The sequence below is a fragment of the Myotis nattereri genome, assembly GCF_964212035.1.
Source record: "Myotis nattereri genome assembly, chromosome: 13".
Taxonomy (NCBI): domain Eukaryota; kingdom Metazoa; phylum Chordata; class Mammalia; order Chiroptera; family Vespertilionidae; genus Myotis; species Myotis nattereri.
The window spans coordinates 56,546,623-56,570,713 of NC_138088.1; the positions used below are offsets into that span (position 1 = coordinate 56,546,623).

General features: G+C 50.5%; 1 protein-coding gene across 1 annotated transcript in view; it reads right to left on the reverse strand.

The window, feature by feature from the left end:
* INPP5A (inositol polyphosphate-5-phosphatase A) overlaps positions 1–24,091 on the reverse strand; it is a 140,152-nt gene that overhangs the window by 73,017 nt on the left and 43,044 nt on the right. Inside the window, exons 3-4 of the mRNA XM_081104480.1 lie at positions 11,714–11,814; positions 7,861–7,948 (exon numbers count right to left, since the gene is read on the reverse strand). Coding sequence (XP_080960606.1) covers positions 7,861–7,948; positions 11,714–11,814 — 189 coding nt within the window. The remainder of the gene's footprint in view (positions 1–7,860; positions 7,949–11,713; positions 11,815–24,091) is intronic.

Below are 24,091 nucleotides of genomic sequence, written 5' to 3' on the forward strand. Positions count from 1 at the left end.
CTTGATGGCCCGTCAGCTCATCTGTTAGAGGGAAATAAAAAAGTCAGGCCTAAATGTATAAAAAATTATGATGGAAGCTCTAAATAAGGCAGGGACTGTGAGCTTATTGAGTCAAAAATCAATCAATCAATGAGCGAGTGGATTAGGAGCACCTTGTGAGCCCCAAAGAAATAATTTGCCCAAACACTGGGGTTTAACAGTGGAGGACCGAATTCCAACACTTTTAGGAAGTAAATAATGAAAAATCAATTCAAAGAAAAAACAGATCAAGAACCCTGCACTGTGACGTGCCGACACATTTATTGCTGAATCCCATTCCTCGGCTGACCCGAAAACTTCGGAAGGTGTTTATTTACTTTCAGCACCTTCCCGGGATCAATATTTTTAATTTGGATCCGAGTTATTATTTTTCACATCACAGCAGCGGGGAGCGGAGCAAAGTGGCTCATATTTTAGTGCTAAAAAGATCGATATGACAGCTTCACCTTCACTGCAGCCCGCCGCTGCCCGGCCGCACATCACTGTGTCCCGCGGGGCTGCAGGTGCCGCCGAGGGGGGCGCGGTGTTACCCCGCCGGCAGAGCAGACAGTGTGATTTAGCTGTGCACGGGGGCCCGGTGCCCTCGGAAAACCAATCTTGCTTCTCTCACTTCATCAGGCCTGTCTGGGCCACGGGCAGGGCGCAGGCAGAGACAGGCTGGTGGGGGACTCCTGAAGCAGATTAGTTCCGCATCAGAAATGCATTTGCTTTCCTCCCCCTCTTTGGATCAAAGAACACCAGTAAACTCCATTAACTTTCCATATATTTCCCCTAAAATCTGATCAGGACAGCAGAGACGGGGAAGGGGCCATCAGAGGAGAGGCAGGGAGGGCGTCTCCTCGGAAGGAGCATGGCTTCCAGGCTGTCGCCCCACCATGTGCATGGGAGGCAGAACCCCAGCAGCCACCCCGGGTAACCCTCCAGCAGATGCCTTGCTCTCAGAGGGAAGCCCGGCCCTCTTGGAGAACCGACTGCCAGGGCCGGTAGGGACCCTCCTCACGGCAACGCAAAAGGCAAAAGGGGGTGGGGGAGGCCCAGACAGTCAGAGAGCACGACTCCTCCTCCCTGGCTTCCAGGTCACCCCAGATGAGCGAGGCCGCACCCCTGGGAAATCTCGATGTCTCTCAAACTCGTGTCCGTGAATTTCTGGTTTAGCCATTCTTCTCCCCTCACAGAAAATGAAACTACCTGTTGCCTCTTTCCTGAGACCAAATTATGGAAGAGATAAAGGTGTTGGCTGGGCAGCTGGAAGGCAGAGGACAAAGCCTGGACACAGGGCACTGGAGGCATCTCAGCCCGCAGGCCTCCCCGGTGTCCCTGGACGCTGCTGCATTCAGGCACTGACAGATCTGACACGTCTCTGGCTTCAGGCCCCTCTGCCCAGACGGAACCCCACTTCTAGAGCTTTGAGGGGAGGTCTGAATGCCATGTGTTTAGGCAACCCTGTGGTCGCCAAGGACATTTCCTCGATGCGCAGGGAGGCTCCAAGGGGCTGAGTGCCCACCAGCTGCCAGTACTTGCTGGAGAGCTTTCACACCCTTGGACAAGTTCTACTCCACGAGAGGGTTCCCTCCTCGCCCTGTTGGCTCCAAAGGCACCAGTCCGGAGCCAACAGCAAGGACAATCTCTGCCAGCCGTCCTGACTGCGCTTACTGCCCCAAAGGGCTGCCAAATTGGTTCAACAAACCACAGTGCACAGTTTCAGCTGCTACACAGACACTTCTGGGGCCGACAGCTAAATGAGCAAGGACTGGCGAAGGAAGCGGCCAAACAGGCTGTCCCACAACAGACACCGCCGTGGGAGGCGTGAGGCCACAGCAATGGGCAGCCCTGTCCAGGCCACAGGGGACAGTCTCTGCCACCTGCCCTTTGAGACATGTGGCTGCCCCTCACTCTTCCCGGCCCAGCCATGGAGTGTGAGCAGGTTCGGGAGGTTCTGTGGGTCCTGCTGTGTGCGAACCAGAGCGGCTCCAGGCTGGACTCCTTGGCCTCCAGCTTCTCCATGGAGAAAGGGCCTGTTCTACCACTGAGCTGACCTGCCCGGAGAAAAGGTGCCAAATAAGCATGCTCACCTAGTCCTACCAGCAGCGCCACTGTCCCCAAATGAAAGGGGACCTTTGGGGTACTTGCATCAGCCCACAGCTCCTCAGGGGGCCCCTCTGATACTGTGTGTTGGGGTCCCCATGCCAGCCTATACATCTTGCCAGGAAACTCCTCCTCTCCCCCATCCTCCTCCCCACAGGTCACCAGGTGAGGGGGGAAGACAGGGTCACCAGATGAGGGGCAGATGGGCAGTCCCTGGCCGTGCTTCCTCGGGGCCTTCAGAAGCCCCCAGCAGCCCCGTGAATCACCCATACGCAGCCCCTGCGGTCAGACAAACGACCAGTGGGAACAGTGGGGGCCCCTCATGCCAGATGCTTTACTCCTGCAGGAAACAGACAACAAGGAAATTATATGGAAACAAATCTGCAATTTCTTCCTCATTTAGCCACCTCTGAAGCCAGAGTATAGGAAAGCCGTCCCCTATCGACATTCAGGCTTTGCGGGCAATAAGTGATGCGTTTTCCATGCTCCTCCGCGTGCCTGTGAAATTAGACACGTGACTCCTGGGCTCGCCGCCTCGGATCAATAGACACTTGGAAGCCTTGGAAAACTACTCGGGCACTTCCTCAGTGTCAAGGCCCGTGGGCCCCAGGGCGCCGTGAAGTTAACCAAGTAACACCTGTGACAACAGCGGCCCCCTGAGGCCTCCCGGGGAGCTCATTTCCCAGGAGGTGAACCTGGAAGGCTTTGGGTGGAAAGCATTTTCCAAGGGTCTGGATGATAGGCAGGTGCCAGGAGACAGGGGGGTCTGGGAGAGCATTTGGGGGTGTCGGGGCCTCTGCGATGCCCAGTGTAACTCAGGCAGTCTCAGGGTCCCCCGTACCGGCACAGAGCTCGGTGTCTCCTCCTGGAGCCTCCTCCCTAAGCTCCACTCAACTTGCCTGACCAGGCCATGTGGCAGTCCCTGAATGCCCTTGGGTGGAGTCCCACACACCTCCTTGTGCTCTGGAGCTGGTGCCCACAGAGGACGGAGGGATGTGAGCTGTCCATCCTGGGGAGCTGGCACCGCCTAAGGAAAGCCACCCCTCTTCCCCCACTGCCTTGGAGCCCGTCCTTGTAATGGGAAGGTCTCTCTCAAGTGTTTTTGTACGAATCATTTCTCCAACAGTCCCAGAATCATGTCACATGCCCGACACTTGCACATGGACTTGATCGCTAAATCCCAAGAATTATCGGGGGGAGGGGGGGTGACACTGTCCTCACTGGGTGGGACAGGACATACACAAAAATATGCACAGTCCTTCAGATAAAGGGGCCCAAAGAGCTGAGGGCCAGGTGGGAGGGCAGCCTCAGGAATCTGGGGGCGGGGGACAGGCTTGCTCCAGGAGGAGGGATGAATGAGCAACAGCGATGCCGCTGCTTCTCCACCAGACTTGGTACCATCCCCAACAACCACTCTTGTCCCCAGAACATGAGATCCTGTCACCTGGCACCCACCACATGGTGCCCAAGAAGGACAGGGGCCTTAGGGGTCCCCAGGGGCAGGGAGGGTGCAGATGTCCAATCACCTTCTCGAGGCTCTGAGGCTCCTCATCCACCGACCCTGCTATGAATACAGTGCCGTACACATCTACCACCTAATGTCTATTACCATGGAAGATACCCAGGGCCTTAAAACTTGCTGGTGATGAAAGCTGGAACATCATAGGTTTTGGGGGCAAATAAAAAACATTAGTGTGGTGTTGAAATGTGCAAATCTGCCAGGACTCAGGAGCATTAGATTCTAGGTCGTGGAGAGCAGGTGCAGTCAATCCCCCCGGGAAAGGCCATCTAGGTACCTGCTGCATGCTCACCCAGGGACAGCCCCTCCTCAGCTGGGTGCCAGTCCCTCTTTTCCAGACCCCTGGGTCCTCCCAGCAGCCCCAGGCAGGGGGTGGGGCCTAGGAGGTGGTGCCACGGCCATAGGGGTGCAGTCCCCTTCCCCTGCGACCTTTCTTCACTGCCTCATGGCTTCCAGCTCACCCCTGTCCCCACCTTCTCTCACCTCCCCTGATAAACCCACCTTTTCTTCCCAATTTCCAAAGGTGGGGGCCCCAGACTCAGACCTCCCTGCAACCCACGCCTGTGGGATGTGGCCCAATCCATGGCCTTAGATATATCCACACACCGATGGCCTCAAATTCTGCCTTTAGGCAGGCATTCTCCACTGAGCTGAACTGGGGCATCACGGCCCCTGACCCTTGCAGGGAGGGCCTGGGTTTGCACATCTAACCCACACTGACTCACTGGCTCAGACGCGGTTACTGAGCACCCAAGATGTGCTGACGTGACTCCAGGCTGCAGGCCAGAGCAGGGACAAGCGAAACTGCTGCTCCAGGGGCCTGAGCTCAGGAAGGAAGACAGAAATCAGGACGTCGACACTGGCACATCTGGGGCCGCAGCCAGAAGGAAAGGGCCTGGGACACTTGGGGGCCCTGGGCACAGTGTGTAAGCTCCTGGCCATCCCGTCCAGCTCACTCGTGGCTGTGTTGACGCATGGGCCAGGGTCCTCAGTCCACCCTGTGATGGACATTTAAACAAGTCCCCAAGAACAGGACAGGGCCCAGCCTTTCAGGACCAATGTCAACACTCCAGACTGGCAGTTCCTCTGGAGGAACAAACCTCCAACTCTCAAGGTTCCAGTGGAAAGTGCAGGCAAGCGATGACCCGGCGAGTATACAGGCGCGGGGAGAGGGAGACAGCCAGTGGGGGCCAGTCTGTCTTCTCAACCCTCAATAGACCAGACAAGCCTCCTGCTCCAGTAAATGCCCACTCAGGATGCTTTTTAGGAGCAAACAAAATGTAACGTAGTAATTTTTAAGTCTAAAAATTGGCTGCTGAGCACCTCCTATACTAAAATCTCAGGATAGGAGGTGCTGCTTTGGCGCCATCTGCTGGTGAAGAAGGATGTCGGCCGCTTCCTGCCTCTGCCAGAAGACCCTCTAGGTCAGTGGTTCTCAACCTTCCTAATGCTGCGACCCTTTAATACAGTTCCTCATGTTGTGGTGACCCCCGACCATAAAATTATTTTTGTTGCTACTTCATAACTATAATTTTGCTACTGTTATGAGTCGTAATGTAAATATCTGATATGCAGGATGTATTTTCATTGTTACAAATTGAACATAATTAAAGCACAGTGATTAATCACAAAAACAATATGTAATTATATATGTGTTGTCCGATGGTCTTAGGCGACCCCTGTGAAAGGGTCGTTCGACCCCCAAAGGGGTCGCGACCCACAGGTTGAGAACCGCTGCTCTAGGTGGAAGACCCTCCAGGGCCCGAAGCCCTCACAGGCTGAAGCTCCACACCCACCCCTGCCCATGTTCCCGTGCGCACAGCAACCCCCACCGTCATGTTCATGCACCAGGTGCCGCATCAGGTTCAACATCTTTCTGGGAACAGGCCACTATTTTCTGATCTCTATTAATACCTGTGACAGCATTTATGTACAAGATAAATTCATTTCAATTTCCTTTTTCAATTAATGGCCTATTATTTGAACCACACTCAGCTAAAAATATTGCTCCAATACCATTAATCTTGAAAAATTAAATTTTCTTCCCCCTGACAGCCTGAGGCCACCAGGCTGTGGCAGGAGGGTGGATTCTCGGCTGGCAGTGCTGCTCAGCCCTCCCCAGGACCCAGGGGTGCAGGGTCCCTCCAGCAGGATATCCAGAGGCCCCCAGCAAAGACGGTTCCACAGGTGACACACTGAGGGTGATGAACGGGCACGAAGGGGACAGCAATCCAGGCAGGGCCCAGGGTCAAGCAGAGATTCATCGCAAACTACTACCCTCCTGGTCATGAGATGGGATGACAAACGTAAACCTCTCCCTGTGCCAACTATGGGACGAGCTCCAGAGTCTGCAACAAGGCTGGCCACTTCTCACCCCTAGACACAGCTATCCCAGCTCTAGACTGGACAGTCACCCTGCAGCGAATTGGCTTTCCTCAGCAGGTACGGCTGGACGAGAGGGGAGCGAGTGATGCCCCCACCCTTGGCAGGTGGGTCCAGCCTTCCTCCCCAACACTAGATGCAGCTTGGGGGCCTCAGACCTGGGTGGTTGGGCAGCTCCCTCTGTCGCTTGTGTCGAGTCCCTCCACCCAGTGAGGCCCTGTACACTGCACCGTCTCAGGCTCCAACCACACAGACTGCCATGTCCCCAGTTAACGTGCTATTGCTGTATTTACAAGGAAAACACTGCCATTCTAACTGTGAGATGCCATGGATTCTGGATGCACCCTGGTTTCTGTTGTTTTACTTTTAAAAATTCTTGCATTGAAGGACAGATGAGATACACTATCATTGCTAAGTACTTCAATGTACCAATCGGATGGCGAGATCCTGGAGGGGCCATAGCGGGCTGCAGCCTGCCTCCTTCCTCGAGAGCCCTAAAACCCCACATCACAGAGGCTGTCCTGTGGCAGACTGTCCCATCAGACAGTTGTCCCACCGTGTGAAAATCTCCAACTCTGGGTGTTGAAAATTACATCCAAATTTTGCCAACAAATAATTTTTGAGAACCACAACTGTTGGCAAGAACAGTATTTCTTCAGTGAAAGTGCTGAGTTCTGGGCACGCTCATTTTTCGGGTTTTTGTTTTCCATTGCAAAAGGTGAAATGACATTTGAGATAAGTTTCCAGGGACGAGACAAGACCAAATGGAGCTCTCAGCCCTGGTGCGCCTCCAACGTCCTACCACTTCTCTTCTCAGCCAACCAGACATTCTGGCTGGAAGAGAAATGAAATGATTATGTTACCTTGTAATGATATGAGACACAAAGCCGGTCACGGAGAACTAGCAAGGTGAGAATTTTGAAAACATATGGAAAACTTCCATAGGAGGGTGGCAGCGCCCGTGAGGTGACAGTTTCTGGGCACATGTGTCAGGCTCCCTCCACAAGGAGCTGGTAACCCTCCCATCACTCTTTCTGAGGCTTCGGAGCGCACCTGGAGCCTTGCCATCGTCCTCTGACCGCCTGCACGGAGGCGGGCATCTGTGCAGTAAGTGACGCTGGGCCCTTAGCACAGATGTGCCACAGCTGGGAGCCGGTCCTGGATTCCACCTGAAGGCCCCACCACCTGGGTCTGTGTTCCAAGACAGGCCCATCCTGATCCGCTGGAGAAGGCGGCTTAGAATGATAACCTTGCTAAGAAACCAGTTCACTGAATTCTCAATTATTCTAGTTTCTATTGCCCTGATTCCTGCTGCCATTTCATTATTTCCCTCCTTCTAGTGGCTTCAGGTTAATTTTCTTTTCCTTAGAGATTTTTAAAGGTAAGCACTTACTGCTAGAAATTTCTCTCTTAGGTGCACAAAGGGACTGGCAGACCTTGGAGCAAGCCTGTGGCACAGGCAGCTGGGCACAGAAGACCAGACATGGGGCTAACTCCTCACCTATAAGCCCCAGAACACTAATCCTCCCTCATTTCCCACACACCAGGGCCCTGGCCTCAATCCTTGGCTGTCCACCTTCCAGCTGCCACATGGGCCTTGTCTGTGCCAACTGATGAGCAGCCCACCAAGGGTACCTTGAGGAAGCAGATGAGGTGCCATCTGCACTGTGCTGCCCTCCCCGCTATAGATTTGCTGAGTTAGGGCACCCCCCAAAGGCTGCAGCATGGCTGTAACATTTCAATGCAGGCAGATGGCAGGATGCTGTGATGGAGAGCAGGCCACCGAAAGAGAAGGGCCGCTTCAGCAGGCGCTCCCCTGGGGCAGAGGCACTTACTGTGAAGTGCTCCTGGGACCTGTAGTTCTCATCCAGGTAGACGCGAGCCCGGTTATATTCCTTCATCGCATCGCTTGACAGCAATTCTCTGGAAGGAAAAGAGTTCTTTAGTCAAGAGTCACACAGACACCTCATCACTTACAGGTGTGCTGCAGAGGCCCAGGATGCGGGCCTGGACACCATGTATGACAACACCCTGGAGACACCACCAACCAGAGTGGGAAAGGAGAGGGAAGAGGGAGAGAGGGAGGGGTGGCAGGAACTAAAACCTAGAAGAGTCTATTGTAGGTGACCTCTCTATCATCTCTGTAAATGGGCTGGAACAGGAGCCACTGCACTAGAGGTTTGAGAATGCACCAGAATGGTGACAGAAAGCGAGGGCCTGCTCTGCTCATTGGTCTGGCCCCCATTGGACCTGCCCCCATGACCGCAGGGGAGGGGAGGTGGAGAAGGACAAAGGCGCCATGTGACAGTTAGCGCATTGGTCCGGGTAGGGAGAGGATAACCCTGGAAAGGACCAAACTGATCCTCAAACCTTGACTCCCACCAAGAGCAAACCCCAGAGTCTCTACACGGACAAAATAAACTTCAGACATGGAACAGCACAGAACATTCATGTCTACCATCACCTTAGAAATTACTGGCATGTGAAGAAGCAACAAAATATGACCCATAATCTTTAAAAAAGCAGTAAAAAAAAAAAGACCTAGAAAGAACAAAAATGATGGAATTCATTGAACAAACCTTGAAACAGCTATTATAAATATGATCAAAGATTTAAAGGAAAACATGAACTTAAGGAAAGACAGAGATATGAAAACCACAAAAGAAACTTCTAGAGCTGAAAAATATATCAGAAATAATTTTACTGCAGGGACCTAAGTATAGTTAAAACCTAAAGAAGAAAACGTCCTGGAATAAACAACACAGCACCAGAAACTTCCAGAGGAAAAATGACCGGCAAAAGATCAAGAGAGCTGAAGGGATCTGTGTGCCCACAAACAGTTGAATGTCAGGAAGTCAGAAGGGCAGGACAAGAAAACAACATTTAGCCCAGCTGGTGTGGCTCAGTGGTTGCACTTCCACCTATGAACCAGGAGGTCATTGTTTGATTCCCGGTCGGGATATATGCCCAGTGTACAGGCTCGATCCCCAATGTAGGGTGTGCATGAGGCAGCCGATCAATGATTTTTTTCTCATCATTGATGTTTCTATCTCTCTCTCCCTCTCCCTTCCTCTCTGAAATCAACTAAAAACTATATATTTTTTAAAAAGAAAATGTTTAAAGAAATAATGGACACACTTTCCCCAAGTTTGATTACAATTATAAATTTACAGCCAATGTTATCTCCGATAAGGGTTTAATCTCCAAAATTTATAGGGAACTCATACAACTTAACAAAGGAAGACAAACAATCCAATAAAAAAATGAGCAAAGGACCTAAATAGATACTTTTCGAAAGAGGACATACAGAAGGCCAAGAGACATATGAAAACATGCTCAAAGTCACTAATCATCCAAGAGATGCAAATCAAAACAACAATGAGGTACCATCTCACACCTGTCACAATGGCTATCATCAACAAATCAACAAACGACAAGTGCTGGCGAGGATGCAGAGAAAAAGGAACCCTCATGCACTGCTGGTGGGTATGCAGACTGGTGCAGCCACTGTGGAGAACAGTATGGAGTTTCCTCAGAAAATTAAAAATGGAACTCCCATTTGACCCAGTGATCCCACTTCTAGGAATATACCCCAAGAAAACAGAACCACCAATCAGAAAGGATATATGCACCCCTATGTTCATAGCAGCACAATTTACAATAGCTAAGATACGGAATCAGCCTAATCTGCCCATCAGCAGATGAGTGGATTAGAAAACTATGGTACACCTACACAATGGAATACTATGCTGCAGTAAAAAGGAAGACATTCGTACCATTTGCAACAGCATGGATGGAACCAGAGAGCATTATGCTAAGTGAAATAAGCGAGTCAGAGAAAGATAAATATCACATGATCTCACTCATTTGTGGAACATAATGAACAACATAAACTGATGAACAAAAATAGAACCAGAGACATAGCATCGAACAGACTGTCCAACCTATGAGGGAAGTGGGGGGAAGAGGGGGTAAGAGATCAACCAAAGGACTTGCATGCGTGCATATAGGCATAACCAATGGACACAGACAGTAGGCGGATGAGGGCATGTGCTGGGGGGGTGTGAGCGGCTAGGGAGAGGTCAATGGGGGAAAAAGGAGACTCGTAATATTTTAAAGAATAAAGAACTTAAATTAATTAAACTAAAAAAAATTATAAATCTACAACTTGAAAAAGCTACAAGAACTCCAAGCCAGAAAGGCGCAGAGAAAATCAGACTAAAGTGTGACATAAGTTGCTGTGAACCAGCTAAAAAACAGGACCCTGAAGCAGGGAAAAGACACATCACATACAGAGAAGCTGAAGAGGATGAGGCTCAGGTCTCTCAGGCGAGCGCAAGGCCGGGACAAGGGGACGACAGCCTTAAAGGACTGAAAGAAACACGGAGAGGCTGGGATTCTGTTTACAACAAAAATGTCATTCAAACATGAAGACAAAGACTTTCTCAGAAAACAAAAGCTGAGAGAATTCATGGGGGATTTGTGCTAAATGGGACAGAGAAGTCCCCAGGCTGAAGGAATATGGTACCAGGTGGAAACCTGATCTCCACAGAGTGCTGCAAACGGCAGGCGGACATAAGCGATGTTAACTATTTAAAGCAAAATCATGCCAGTGTGGACTCTGTATAAAACCTCTCTGCCCACAGCACAGCCCGCCAGGGACAAAAGGTGCCGTTGTGACCGGTCACTGGAGCTCCTGGACGTGCTGCACCTGCTGCTCACCTGCACTTTCTCACCTCTGTGAAATGTCATTTTCTGTGAAATGCCTCGCTTTCCCAAGGGGTGATTTTTCTTATTGACACACAGAGGTTTCTTATATATTTAATACTAATTTCTGTCAGGAAAGTGTATTGCAGATATCTTTCCCTAAAAGTGGCTAAAGCTTTATTTTTAGAGTGCCTTTTGATACAGTTTTAAATTTGAACGTGGTGCAAAGTATCACTCTTTTTTTTTTTTTGGTAGGCCATACTTCTTGCACCTTCTTCTATGTGGCCCCTATGTTCATAGCAGCACAATTTACAAAGCTACACAGGGTGCGTGTGTGTGTGTTCACGCGCACATGCATGCGCATAGCAGCCTCTGGCTCCGTTCTCCCACAGGCGACGGGCTCTGTCCCCGTCTTACTGTGACAACTGTAGCTGTGAGCTGCTAGGTGAAGACCAGTCCTGTCTGTCCATCTGTCTATCCATCCTCAGGAGCAGCAGACCACACAAGGTGTAACCTCTGGCACACATGGATGGGAGCCCTGCCTGGAGCCCAGGGCTAAAGTCTCAGAGCCCAAGGCATCACAGTCACCCTCTGAACTCCTCCCAGGAGGCACGCTGTCACGCTGTGGCTCCTCTCTCCCAGGAGGCACCCTGTCACCCTGTGGCTCCCCACTCCCAGGAGGCATCCAGTCACCCTGTGGCTCCCCCCTCCCAGGAGACAACCTGTCACCCTGTGGCTCCCCCCTCCCAGGAGACAACCTGTCACCCTGTGGCTCCCCCCTCCCAGGAGACAACCTGTCACCCTGTGGCTCCCCCCTGCCAGGAGGCATGCTGTCACGCACTTGGGCCACACCTTTTCCCTTTGGAAAACTGGCTCACCCCCGGGGCTTCACCACGGTGAGGCTACACCCACGTTTCCACAGAAAGCACCCCAACACCCTGCCCTGGGAGGAAGCAGGGCATGGCATGCGCCCAGACTTACTTGACGAACTTGTCCACATGTGACATGGAGGCTTCGTAGTTCTTCCCCCCGAACTCCTGGCAGTGCAGGGCCATGAAGTGCGGCTTGTGCGTGTGGACGACCTGGGGAGGAAGCACAGGACAGGGCCGTTGAAACCAAGGGTCCCTATGACTTTAAATTTAGTTTTAGATCCTGGCTCTAGAAATCATCTCTCTATATATACACACCCCTCAGAGACCCAGTCTTTCCTCCGAATAATCAGCAATGCCCGAGGCAGAAGACAGAAGCCTGGACCTGAGTACTGGTCACACAGTCTGGACCTCTGCAGGCTAATGGTAACACCTGGACCTGAGTTATGTGTCAGTTCCTGAGTCCTAAGGTGAAACATTCCCTGGCTACTTTCCCATGAGATGGGAAGAGGGTCACTGGGGCAGTGACCTCAAGCTGCCCTCAGGACCTGAAGAGATGATTCATCACCCCCTCCAACCAATCAGCTCCCAGCACGACTCCAACCCCTAACCCCCGAGTCTTGCGACTTTGCCCTGTACCACTGTAACCTACACGCCATCAGAAAGTTTGGGCTTCGAGCACTGGCTTCCCATCTGGATGGCACCATTCATAAGAAAGTCACCAATATTTTTCCACTAGAGTCCTCGGTGTTTGTATCTGGCTATGCCAGCACTGGCTGGACAGACCCCCTCTTCTATACACCACCAGGGGTTGCACAGGGCTGCACGGGCACCATCACGTCTGTGAGGAAGGGGGCTGGCGGGACAAATGGCCCCACGTCTGCAATGGGGCTCTGACAACCACTGGGTCATAACACTAAACTGCCTCTGACCCCCTGCAGCTAACTAACCACACTGGGACCACCGTGCGGACATGGTGGGCATCTCAGGGTGACCCCCCTCGAGGGCTCACTCAGCAGCTGAGTGACTCACAGGTCATGTGAGTAGGTGTTGACCAGCACCTGCTCACAGAGGAGACAAGGCACTCACCAGCCCTGCCCTGGAGCACCAGGGGTGGAGTGTCACCAATGGGGCCGCCGTTAGGGTGATGAGGTAGCTTTGCCACAACAGCCACCAAAGGGCTTCGCCCAGCCCACAGGGTGCAGGGAGGGAGGGCTTCTTGGGAGTCAGGAGGGGCCAGTAAGGGGGCCACAGGGATTTCACAGCAAGGACCAGCTTCAGGGACACCAGGAGGCAGAGGGAGGTGAGGCAGCTCGCCCAGCAGCACTCAGGGAAATCACACCCACCTGCCACCCCAGCAGGGAAGTCCCACTCTCTCCAGAGCCCACCGCCCGTGGCCTGCCACCCCCGCCCAGAGCTGCCGCCAGCCAGACAGCAGCAAATAAACCCAGAGAAAGAAAAGAAGGAAACACTGAAGGATGGAGAGCAGCGGGACGGAAACAGATGCACAGTCAGGGCCAGCAGGCCAGAGTGGTTCTGTGACGGGACGGGACTGGTCACCCCTGGCTAGACCGAGAAGAGCCACACCGCGGCTACCAACCAACAGGAGATCACAAGGGCCCCGCAGGCGTTTCCACGGTAGTAAGAGCACCTTACGTGGCATCACAGACTTGCAACACTGGCACCCAGACGTGCGGGAGGCCCTGAGGCTGACTCGGAGGGGTGGCCAGAAAGCCTGGGGTCTGAAAACTCAGAAAAGCCTCGGCTCATCACACATCCACAGGGAAGAGAATGCAGGGCGTAGGCCCTGTGCGAGACGCGGATCTAGGGAAGGAAAGAGACGAAAGGGGGAGAGGCAGCCGTGGGCAACGGGGCACAGAGGAGAAGAGACGGAAAGGGGGAAATGGACCGCAAGCCAGAGGAGGACCGTCACGTCACCGCAAGGCAGGCATACTCAAGGTCTCCTAGCGTACCTGGACGAGCTGGACGGACAGAAGAGGGTGCTGTTAAACCAGGAATCCCATTAAAACATCCTAGTAGCAGTGAGCTGAAGGGAGAGAAGTTCAACAAGTCCCTACAAAGCTGCTGCAAAAATAAGAAAAAATTTACACACATAAACCAAGAGAAGGACTCCACCCAGAAAAAGAATCGCGAAGCAGAGTGGAATTACAAGCCTCCACTGCAAACTGAATTACATGCATTCAAACAAGCATTTGAGAAAATGGAAAACCAAAGTCAGAAACTCAAAACTAAAACAGAAATTGGAAGGGGGTGTTGGTTGGGAGAGAAAGAGTGCTGATTAGCCCAAGGGAAGAAACAAAAGAAAAAGACAAAATCATCACAAAGAAAAAGTGCTCAGGAGAGAATCGACTAGAGGGAAATTCACAATGGCACTGAAACCAGAAAGACCAACCTAGAGAGTAAAGATGACAACGAGAAAATGGGAGAGAAAGACATGAAAACGAAGGTGAGCAAAGAAGAACATTCCCATCATCAAAGTCCCCGGAGAGAGACCAAAAGGGGACCAAACTAATATTTAAAATAATAATCCAAGAAAACTTTCCAAATAGAAAAAAACTGAACTTACACAATGAAAGGGCTCACTGGGCACCTGAGAAAATTAACCCAAAACAATCAGCTTCAAGCCGAATCCCAGTCAGAACACGAGATTTCAAAGATAAGGATACAATCCTCAAGGTCTCCAGGGACAAAGATCAGTTAACATTAAAATAAAATAAAAAACAGATTGGCACCAGACTTGTCAAAACCAACATAAATCAAGGTGGCAATGGAAGAACTTTTTTTTTTTTAATCTCAATGAAATAAAGCATAAGCCAAGGATTACCTATTCTGACAAGTATCCTTCAAATACCAAAGTCATAGAAAAACAGTTTTCAATATACAAAAACCTAGGAAATGTCATCTCCATCAGCCCTTTATGAGGAATCTGAGAGCAGGGCTGGGCAAACACTTTCCATGAGTCAGATCAATGTTTTAGGATTTGTGGCCACAATGTCTTCGTGGGAACAGATCCACTCTGCCAGTGTGGACATGAGCAGCCAGAGGATGCTACAGGAGTGGGCATAGCCACGCACCAATAGAACTTAATTCCAAACCAGGCAGCAGGCGTGGTTTGGCTGGGGGTGAGGGGTAGTTTGCTGACCCATAATACTGTCTACTGGGGTTTTCAATGTACACCAACATCATACACGTGCCATTTGATTTCAAGATTTCTACATTTACATGAAGCAGTATAATGTCAACTCAAACATTTAGACCCATAGATCATAAATCTAGATCAACCACTTAAAATGTTTTAAAAGCCAATAAAAAAATTAAAATGGAATGCAAAGAAACTGAATAATCCACAAGGAAAGGGGAATGGAGAAACAAAGGAACAAAAGCAGAGGGTATGAACAGAGAGCAGCAACGACGTGGTAGACACAGATTCCAATGTCAGTGGTCTAGACTGCACTGTGCAGAAAGGCAGCCTTGGGTCCTAGGGGGCTGCTTAAACTAATTAAAATTAAAGATGTTTAAAATTCAGCACTAGTCCCATTTCAAGTGGTAAATAGCCACACGTGGCCAGTGGCTACGGTGCTGGACAGCACAGAAACGGAACACTCCCACCATCAGAGAAAGCTCTGCTAGGCCAGACAAGCTGGCTAGACGCTGCAGTCTCGGGCGGGGAGTGACGGCACGCAGAGCACAGCGCTGAGGCACTGCTGCCTGTCAGAGGCAGACCTCCAGCAGAGACACAGACAGACCAGTCACAGGTAGGAAAGAGGCAGCGTGCACGGGAGGCGAGGAAGGCTGGTGTGGCCACGTTAGTGAGATGAAGGACTGCCAGACAAAGAGAACATTCGTAGTGACCATGACAGTTCATCAAGAAGATGGCACAACCATACATATGCATGTGGCTGAAAACAGAAACACGCACACACATGCACAGGCACACAGCGTGTATGTGTACGCACACACAGTCAGCCAAGACACAGAAGACACCGTCAACACTTTGATCTAAAACCCAGACAACAACTACAGACCACATGCTCTTCCAAGGCCTCTCTCTGAGAAAGGCCTGTACTGGGCCATAAACAAGCTCCAATGGGCTCTGAAAGATGGAAGCAGAAGGGCTCTGTTTTCTGACCACACGGAAGCAAAATGAAGCTGAGGGAAGGCAACCAGACCACGAAGAGTGCGCTGTTTGATTCCACTTACATGGAACTCTAGACAATGCAAACTGACGGACAGTGAGTGACAGAAAGCAAGCTAGTGGCTGCCCAGCGTGAGGCTGGAAGGAGGCAGTGACGGGGTACTAGGGACCTGTGAGGGCGATGGACACGCTCATTCTCTGGATCACAACGGCTTCCCAGGTGTAGACATACCACAAAACCCATCAAACTTCACACTTTAAATATGTGAAGTCTACTGTACATCAGTTTATATCTCCATAGCATTGTGAAAAAGTTAATTTCTACCAAAATACTGTTTCATTTCAATATACAACTCCAAATAATTATGAGACACCTGGCAAGGTCTGAATGCTGACGGGATATTTAATGATATGATGTGAGTATTAACCTTAGATGTAATAATGACACTATGAGGATTGGTTTTTTTAAAACATTTTTATTGATTTCACAGAGGAAAGGAGAGGGAGAAAGAGATAGAAACATCAATGATGAGAGATAATCATTGATTGGCTGCCACCTGCATGCCCCCCACTGGGGATTGAGCCTGCAACCCTGACAGGTAATCGAACCATGACCTCCTGGTTCATAGGTTGGCGCTCAACTACTGAGCCACACTGGTGGGGCTATGAGGGTTGTTTTAAAAAATCTTTTAGCGAGACATACTGGAGTATTCATCAGTAAATGACACAGACCAGTTGCTGCTTTAAGTGGATATGGGGCGGGAGGCGTGGGTGGAGGCACAATTGAAATAAACTGGCCGTGAGTTGGAAACTGTTGAATGGAGTTCACTGTACTGTCCTTTCTCTGTAAGTTTGAAATTCGCCATAATAAAAAGTTTGCTGACCACACTCATTGAACTCAGTGAGATCAAAACCAGGAACCCAAAGGATTCCTCACCGTCCTGCCACCCAGGGCAGCACCGTCTGGCCCATTGGAGGTCAATCTGGGCTGGACGCTGCTCGACACTGCCCTATGAGCATGGGAAATGTGATTTCCTATTAATCTTTGATCTTCCCTGGCTCCTTAATGGAAGGCAAGCAGGAACGAGATACTAAGGTCTCTTCTTACGCCCCTCTCTGGAAGCAGCTGGAAAACTACTCTGCCAGCCAACTCTCGGGAGGGCAGGTGCCCCGATCAGATGGTAAGACCTCCAGCGCTTGGGCATCTGTAACCACATCACTCAAAGGGCAGCCTGAGACACACAACTTAGAGATTTCATTTCAAAGACACTTAATTACTGCATAAGATGAGAAACTCAACATCGCTCATCGGGAGATGATCATTTTCGTGACATGCTGTGGGAAATTTTTGCTAACAGTAAAAATATTTTCTCTGCAAGTGAGTGATGCTGTGGGGTACTCCAGGGGGCAAATGTAAGCCTCTGTGATGGCACCATAACTCTCGCTGACTCGGGAAGGAAGGCAGATGGGAGCAGGGGCTGGGCTCCCGGGGCTGTCAGCCTGGACCATGCCCTCCATCGGGCACTCACCAACAGAACCGCAGTAACAGGTGGGACTTGTGTTGCAGCTTGAAAAAGAAAGCCAAGGCTGGTTTCTGAACATCCCAGGAATCACGGCCCTCGGGACAGATGTGTCCTCAATGGTCAGCGAGACACCACCTGCTCAACCTGCTGTGCAGGCATGGCTTGCTGGCAAGTGTCAGCCAGCCAGCTCACTGGGGCAAAACCCGTTTCACTGTGCAAACACCCCCACGAGGCCCATGTCCAGCTCCTGATGTGACGTCACAGAACAGAGTTTGGGGCACACATTGCTATAGCTCCCTGCGAAGACACAACATAAATAACCAGGATCCCAACAGTAACACATAGAAAGCCATTAGGAAGTGATGAGTACCAGGCACTCGCTACCTTTGGTTTTAATATGATTTACTCAGTTGGAGGCTTATAGAATTAGATGTTTAATACTGCTCTAGTGAGCACATGGCTCCCATTCCTGGCATCTGCCAGCTCCCTCAAGCTGGCCCAGGTCACTCTGCAGGGAAGGGAAGTCCCAGAAGCATGCCGCTTGGATGGTGCTCTGTCACTTCCTGGAGGGACCCCGTGCCCGTGCCCAGGGCTCTCTGAGTGTCCACTTTCTAGGAGCCTATGCTCATGGATGGTCACTGCACACAGACTGGACACAGTGGGGGCCCCCGCCTGGTGGTATGAGTCCACGCCACCCTGAATGCTGGGAGATGGGCTGTGGGACAGAGCTGCTGGCCTTTCCCAGGCTGGGAAGGGGCTCTGGAACCTGGATGGTCCTGGACAAGATCCCTGCAAGGCCAGCGGCACCGACATCTTGAGGACAGTGCAGGGCAGGGATCTTGTCTGGGCTGGGAAATGCATCTCAGTAAAGCAAGAATTCAACACGGGCCTCCGCCCATCCCAGCTGCAGCTCACATCCTGCCTGACAGTGAGGCTGGCCTGCCTTCACCTGGGACCACACGCGAGTCACTGCCCAAAGCTGCACATTTGCTTGACCAAAATTCTACAAAAAAATGAGCTGCTTCTAACTTTAGGGGGGAAATAGGCAACTGATAAAAATACGTGGGTTCTTTCATAGGAAAGCTAAAGAAAACTATTTTGGAAAAGAGCAAATTACAAATTTTGGCAGGAAAGAGCAGAGAGAATTAAAAACAACAACACAGCAACCAGCCAAACAGAAAGCAGCTCCCCGTTCCTGACGCTATGCAGGTGGCGAGCAGGGGCAGCTCTGGGTTCCCAGGCAGCGCACGGCAGTCCGTCACGGCCCCTCGCTGGTCAGGAGTCAGCGTTAAAAATAGAAACGGCCAGGCCTTGTTAGGCTTTCTCCAAAGAGGAGTATCTGAGTGACCTAAAAAGGAATTACATCCTCCACACAGCCCAGTGGGATCCTGATACCCAAGATAAGGAGTAGAAAAAGGACAAAGAATTTCTTGAGAGGAAAAGAGGGCTGCCACTTACCAGCTGTGCTCTGCAAACACCCTGCCCTGAGCTCGTCTGCTCACCCTCGGCCTGGGGTGGATCCCCAGGCTGCCCACTCCTCTTTCCAGGGCTGTGCTGTGTGGGTGCAGCTCCATGCGGCCCTGATCGGACACCCTCCTGGAGTCCACCGATGGGGGCAGTGGCTGCCAGCGGTGTGGACAGCAGGCACGCCTCCTTGCTTCGTGCACACGGGAAGCCACACATTTGTGTGACCTCCCCCTCAGGCCTCATGGCCGCCCATCAGTGAAGGTGTCTCCCTGCCCACGTGCTCAGGATGTGCGAACCACCGTCCACTCTGAAGCAGAACTAGGGTTTTCTTGGTAGGCACTGGGTGGGCTGGAGGGCTGACTGCGAAGGCTGAGCAGCAGGCCCTGGGCAGGAGAGCCACCATTTATTTACACTGATCTGGACAGTTGGACAAGAGGCTGCATTTTCAGAGACAGAGATGTGGACGTAGGGACACTTCACCAAACCTATAGCTCCAGGACATCAAAGCTCTACGTGAACTGATGAGTCTTAACCAGAAAGCACCTTCCCACTGAGGGAGCAAGCAGAAGCACATAGGCTCCTGCCACGCCTCAGGCACTCGCCTGTCTTTGTACTGACTGCAGGGGCCAGTGGTGACCACAGCCTCAAGGTCACAGTGCAAGATGCCACAGAGCCACCTCTGGGAACCTTCTCCCTGAAGCCAGGCTGCCTAGCAGACTTCCATTCAGCCCTATGGCTGCTGGACCATATCAAGTTCATAGGGGACTGTGACCACTCAGGGGCCAGATAAACCTGCCCTCTCTGCTCCATCGCAGTGGCATCCCACAGCCCCTGACCCTCAGCTGCCCTCCCAGCCACCAATGACTGTTTCTTCCTTATCAAGACCCCTCCCGCCAGCCCTAATCTTCCAAAGGGCCTGCCCTGGCCCCCAGGATAGCCCCAGCTGCACCCTCCCAGATGTCGCCGGACGCTCTGTCTCCTCGTCACCCCCATTGAGAATCCCAAGTGAGCCCCGAAGAGCTCCCAGAGGAGCTGTCACTCCTCTTCCCTCAGGTCCTGAGGTCCCACCCTGCCTACTGGTGCAACTGAGATCCTCCTCTTTGCTCAAGGGTCAGATCTGCCCTCTCTGCTCCCCTGCAGCAGGTGGCCTGCTCTCTGTCACTGAAAGAGCCACCTCCCCATCTCTGCTGCCTTCTTCCTCCACCCTGCCTGGCGGGGGAGGCACACCTCACCCCTGCCAGCACTGCTGACCCGACTCTACTACCCTCTCCTCCATCGATGGACACACAGTCCAGTCTCTTCAGAACCTCCTGACAGGCACCCCCAGTGAGACCTGTCACCGGATCCATGTCCCCTGCTTAGCCACTGGTATGGCCTTTGGAATCACGGGCTCCATCTTGTGACTGCGACTACTTCGCTGTGCGGCCTGGGAGCCTCCCATGCCCTCTTCAAACCTCACTGTTCTCCTCTGTAAAATGGGGTGCTGAGCATGGCCACACCACCGCTGCTCCGATGGGGGAAGAAGGCCAGTGCAGCTGGCAGCGGTGCCCTGCACAGCAGCAGGAACCACATGGGAGGAGCAAGAGGGGAAACATGAGCCCACAGATCACCTAGAACAGGGGTGGGAAAACTTTTTGACTCAAGGGCCACAATGGGTTCTTAAACTGGACCGGAGGGCCGGAACAAAAGCATGGATGGAGTGTTTGTGTGAACTAATATAAATTCAAAGTAAACATCATTACATAAAAGGGTACGGTCTTTTTTTTTTTTTTTTTAGTTTTATTCATTTCAAGGCGTAGTTTGCCCACAGCTGACCTAGAATCCAGCAGCGATTCTAGCATTTCTATGCGCATGAACTCAATATAGCTGTCTTCAACATGACAATGAACATTACAGCATAAGCTATTTCCCCAAATCATTCTAAGTCCAGACCATCGGAGCAGGGCTGTGAGCTCACACAGGACCTTAAAGGGCCTGTGAGGACCTGGCCCTGTTGGGGCTGCCAGGTGGAGAGGAGGCAGGAAGGAGGCAGAGGCTGGAGGAAGCCAGTGCAGCCAGCCAGGGAGTACAAGGCGCTGGCAGGTGGAATGGGAGATGGGAGAGACAGAGAGAGAGTCCAGTGGGACCCGAATGGGCTGGAGGAAGCCAGCTGTGCTGTGGGGGCAGAGGGTGGAGACACTCAATCTAAAGAGCCCAGGAGCTGGACAGGTACGTCTGGAAAGAACAGAAAGGCTCCGGCCTGAAATCAAAACCTGGGGAGTCAGGAGCACCTGGAGATGGGACTCACCGTGGCTGCGCAGTGGGGGAGCTGGGAGAGAGCAGGGCCCTGAGCCCCACAAGCCACAGCCCAGATAGAAGGCAAAAGAGCCACAGGGAAGACTGGGGGCCTCACCAGAATACAGAGCAGTGACATCATGCCACAAACACCTGGTGCCTTGCTTCTCCCCTCCTCCCAAGACCTGTGCTCCTGCAGCACCAGGTCCCTCCTGTCCCCAGTCTGGCTATTCCTCATGCTGGATAAATGGACACGGAGGGCATGCAGGCCTGAGTCTGGCTTCTCTCACAGGGGCTCACAAAGCAGCTGCAAACATTTGTTTCAGGTCCCTGAGTAAAGAGACATTTGCATGTCAACTGGGTAAGCACATGGGGTGGGATTCAGGGTCACTTGGGGGGTACCTGTAACTTCAGGAGTGAGGCACCATTCTGCATTTCCACGGGCAGGGTGTGAGGGTTCCTCTCCCACATATTCTCAGGGTTTTCCTATTTCGTTTTGTTAATTTCAACCATTCTAATGATGAATTTGTATTGATATCTCACTGTGGTTTTCACTCACATTTCCCTAAAGACGAGAGATGTTGAGCATCTTTCCATGTGCTTATTTATTATTGTGCATTTTCTTTGGTGAGATGCCTGTTCAAATCTTTTACTCATTTGTAAACTGGGGCTTTGCTTTCTCATTGGCTTTAGAGAGTTCTATTTTCCAGTCCTTCGTCGCATGTGATTTGCACATATTTCCACCCCCATCTGTGACATATCTTTTCATTCTTTAACAGTGTCATACAGAGAGCAGAAGTTCCTAATTATAAGTTCTAACTTATCATCAATATTTTGCTTCTGTAAATTGTGCTTTTGATGTCATAGTGAAGAAATCCTTGCTTAATGTAAAGTCACAACGATGTCTGTCTTACCAGTAAGTTTTCTCCTAGAACTTGTATAATTTTAAGTTTAACATTCTTCTTTAAGAATTTAATGTTTGTGAATGGTGCAACGTACAGAAAAAACTTTTTTTGTATATGGATGTCCAATTGTCCCAGCATGGATGGTTGAAAAGACTGACCTTTCTCTAATGAATCACCATCTCCTCCATCAGGTACTGGGCTGTATGTGTAGGTTCATTTCTGCTCCATGACCCACATCTCTGTCCTTCTGCCAAAAGTTCACTGTCTTGAATACAATTGATTTACAGTAAGTCTTGAAATCAGAAAGTGTGAGTTTTCATCAGAAATGGTTCTGAATCCTGTCAAAAGCGTTCCCTGCATCTATTGAGATGATGTGTTTTCTTCTCCAATTGCTGGCATGCGAATTCCATTGACTAATTTGTGAATGTTAATCCAGGCTGACATTCCTTGGTGATGCTGTAATAACTTTTAATACACTGTTGTTTATCTGCTTGTGTGTGTATCACATGTTTGTTGATATATAACAGACATACTTTTATACATCTGATCCGTTAGTTTTATGGATTTTTGCCTTTGTTTAGTGGAGGATTGGTTTTATGATGTGGCGTCTCTGTCTGCCTCTGCCATCAGGTAGTGGCCGTGCCACAGCGTGGCTTAGGGGCATCACTGTGCTTCGATCTTCTTTACGAGTTTCTGTGTAATTGCTGTTTCCCCCTTAAATGCTCAACAGAATTTGCCAGGAAAACCATCTGGTCCTAAAAGTTTTCTGTAGGAAAGTTGGGCAACATTTCAACCGAATCGATAGGGCATTTATTGCTTCTTGGCTAAGCTTTGGTACTTTGTTTCTCCAAAAATCTGTTCCTTTCACAATAGTTTTCCAATTTATTGACATATGTTGTTCACGATATTTCCTTATTACCTTTTCAATGCTGCGGGGTCTTTAGTGATGATGCCCATGTCAAGTTTCTGAAATTGGCCAATTTTGTATTCTACCTTAAGAAATCAGACATAGGAGAGCAAATTCAATCCAAAGCAATCGGAAAATAAGGAAAAAACAAGGAGCAGCAATCAGTGAAAACAACCAGAGCAAGGACCCAGTGAAGCCAGGAGCAGTTCTCCCAGGTCACACAGACACAGCCCTCAGCCACACCCAGGGCGGACGCTCCCGCTCAGGGTCCTGTCTTCCTGCTTCTTCGCGTGCCTGGAAATTGTGGGCAGGATGTAAATAATAAAACTGTGACTTTATCTGGCTAGATACCCGCCTGGAAATCCTCTCCTGGCTCTAAGCTGTTGAGCCTGTCCCCTCTCTCAGGTACTGCACTGTCCCGCCTGATGTCTGATGTTTGAAAACCACTGTTTCAGACGTTTTCTGGTTTAAATTTCTTTAAGGCAGTAGTAGGTTACCAGTTCCTCCACATTGATGGAAGCAGGTTTGCTCATCAGAGTATTTTTTAAATTTCCAGAAAAAATTGTGACTTTAAATGGGCAAAAAAATGTCAGGGTCCTGTTCAGCTCACCTATTGGGGTGTCTCTACCTTGACTTACCTCTGGGATGTTTTATAATTCTGTGAGTTCTAGAAACTGATGATAATATAAATGCCCCTGGACCACAGGAATGAAGAGTGTCAATAATTATGAGCCAGTTTTTGTTTGTTTGTTTTTAATTGATTTCAGAGAGAAGGAGAGAGAGGGAGAGAGCAATAGAAACATCAATGATGAGAGAGAATCATCAACTGGCTGCCTCCTGCATGCCCCGCACTAGGGATCGAGCCTGCAACCCGGGCATATGCCCTGACTGGGAATCAAACGTGACCTCCTGGTTCATGGATTGATGCTCAACCATTGAGCCACACCAGCGTGGCAATTATGAGCCAGTGTTGCATCATTCAGCAAATTCATTTTAGCACCAGGAATGGGAGAACCTAGTTGAACAATGAGAACCTATTACTGGTCTTCCCATTAATAAATATTTATTATCTCAATAAAAAAATCTTCAATACTTGCTCATTTTATGTTTGTATGCAAGCCAAAATTATATCAATTTTAAAATTTATCTATAGCATTACTATAAACTTGAACAACTCAAAGTTCATCAATAGAAAAACAATTTTAATTTAACTTAAAAGATGAGCTATTCATATAATAAAATACTCTGAAGACACAAA